At 54.4% G+C, this 1834-nt stretch overlaps 1 protein-coding gene across 1 annotated transcript; it reads right to left on the bottom strand.

Annotated features, from left to right (window-relative positions):
* Positions 1-209: 209 nt before the first annotated feature.
* On the bottom strand, positions 210-1006 carry LOC145718993 (hexokinase-2-like; the record flags this gene model as incomplete). Its single annotated transcript, XM_081810508.1, has 2 exons — positions 210-570; positions 829-1006. Coding segments are annotated over 2 exons (340 nt in total), but the record flags the coding sequence as incomplete, so codon positions are not given.
* Between the last annotated feature and the right edge of the window lie 828 nt (positions 1007-1834).

The raw sequence follows: 1834 nt of genomic DNA, 5'->3' as shown, positions 1-1834 counted from the left end.
GGCGCCTGGGTGGCTCAGTTGGTTAAGCGACTGCCTTCAGCTCAGGTCATGATCCTGGAGTCCCTGGATCGAGTCCCGCATCGGGCTCCCTGCTCGGCAGGGAGTCTGCTTCTCCCTCTGACCCTCCCCCCTCTCATGTGCTCTCTCTCATTCTCTCTCTCTCAAATAAATAAATAAAATCTTTAAAAAAAAAAAAAAAGAAAGAAATCTTTAAAAAAAAAATGTTCACTGTTAGTATTTTGATAAGCGTCATCATCGTCTTCCCAAAGATTGTGACCTTCTTAACCTCTACCAGCTCCAACTGAATCACGCCCATCAACAGGCCCCTTGTCACGACTGCTTACTCATGCCCTTTTCCTTCTCTCAACTCAACTTTCTCCCTTGCTCCAAACCCTGGCTGGGGTAGGGTCAATAAAGCCCAGAGGCAAGGCCCCCCAGGGAGTCTGTTACCTCATCCAGGCTGTTCTGCTGGCAGGGGAAGGAGAAGGTGAAACCCAGAGGCAGGGACACGCCCTTCATGCCCATGTACTCAAGGAAGTCGGCGATGCACTGGACGATGTGGTCAAAGAGCTGCAGGGAGAAGTTAGGCTCTGAGGAAGGGGCCCCGGCCCAGGGCAGGGAGCCCCCCCAGCAGGATCTGGCCACAAGCTCGGGGGCTGCACTCGGGAGAAATGCACACTCAGGCACAAACCTGGGGGAAGACCAGGCCAGGGCCCCAGCCCACCTGGCCTTCCCTGGGACCTTGGCTGAGCAGAGAAAGCACTGTCCTCCCGGGCGAGACTCGGGTATCTACTGGGGTCCCCTCCCAGAGGCGCCACCCTGCCTTACCTCGTCCCCCGTGCCGTGCATGACCTCCTGCGGGATAGAGTAGATCTTGTTGTGCATCTCTACTCCACGCCGCTTTCCATTCCTCACTCGCACCAGCAGGACCCGGAAATTGGTACCCCCAAGGTCCAAGGCCAGGAAGTCACCTTTCTCTGAAAAATAAACCCGGGAAGGTGATGGACTGGAGCGTCACCACGTCAGCACCGCAGAGAGTGATGGTCTATAAAGTCCTTTCTCCTAAGGGAGACCTCTTCTGGCAGCCCTCAGCACCCTCAGGGGAGATGGACTGTGTGCTCCACCGAATAGGAAAGAAAATAAGATCCCTGGGACCAGAGCCTTGCTGCCTCCCTAGTGGTCCTCAGATGAGTTCACGTGGGCCAGAAGTCACAATGAGCTCTGCGTGACACCGGAAACTGTGATACGTGATACAGTACACTCAAATATCTAGGGGCGCTGGTGGGGGGCTCAGTCAGTTAAGCGTCTGCTTTCGGCTCAGGTCATGATCCCAGAGTCCTGGGATCGGCTCCCTGCTCAGCAGGGAGTCTGCTTCTCCCTCTCCCTCTGCCCCTCCTTCCTGCTTGTGCTCTCTCACACGTACACGCGCTCTCTCTCTCTCTCTCTGTGTCAAATAAATAAATAAAATCTTAAAAAAAAAATCTAAATGTGTCATTCGTGCTAAATCAAAGGCCACCTTATCTTAGCTTCTAGAATAGAGAAGAAACAGCAGAGTTCAACTCTTTAAAGGAAATCGAAGGGAAACCTTTTTACGTGAGAAAAGCCTCCTCTGTTGGGCAATCGTAATACTGTGCTACGTGCCTCAAACACACTCCTCACGCAGCCATGAGGAGGAGGCACTGCCTTTCCCTCTGATGAGGAAGGGGACCTGGCTGAGCCAGGCGGAGTCACTCCCTCGGGTCCACAGGTCAGGGGCGGGTAGAGCAGGCACCACGGCCCAGGCTCCTGTGCCAACCGAACAGCGCCGGCCTGCTCCATGTTAGTTCTCTCTGCA

The sequence above is a fragment of the Leptonychotes weddellii genome, unplaced genomic scaffold, assembly GCF_054177405.1.
Source record: "Leptonychotes weddellii isolate Sample4059 unplaced genomic scaffold, ASM5417740v2 HiC_scaffold_27357, whole genome shotgun sequence".
Lineage (NCBI taxonomy): Eukaryota > Metazoa > Chordata > Mammalia > Carnivora > Phocidae > Leptonychotes > Leptonychotes weddellii.
This window is presented reverse-complemented; position numbering and strand designations above follow the sequence as displayed.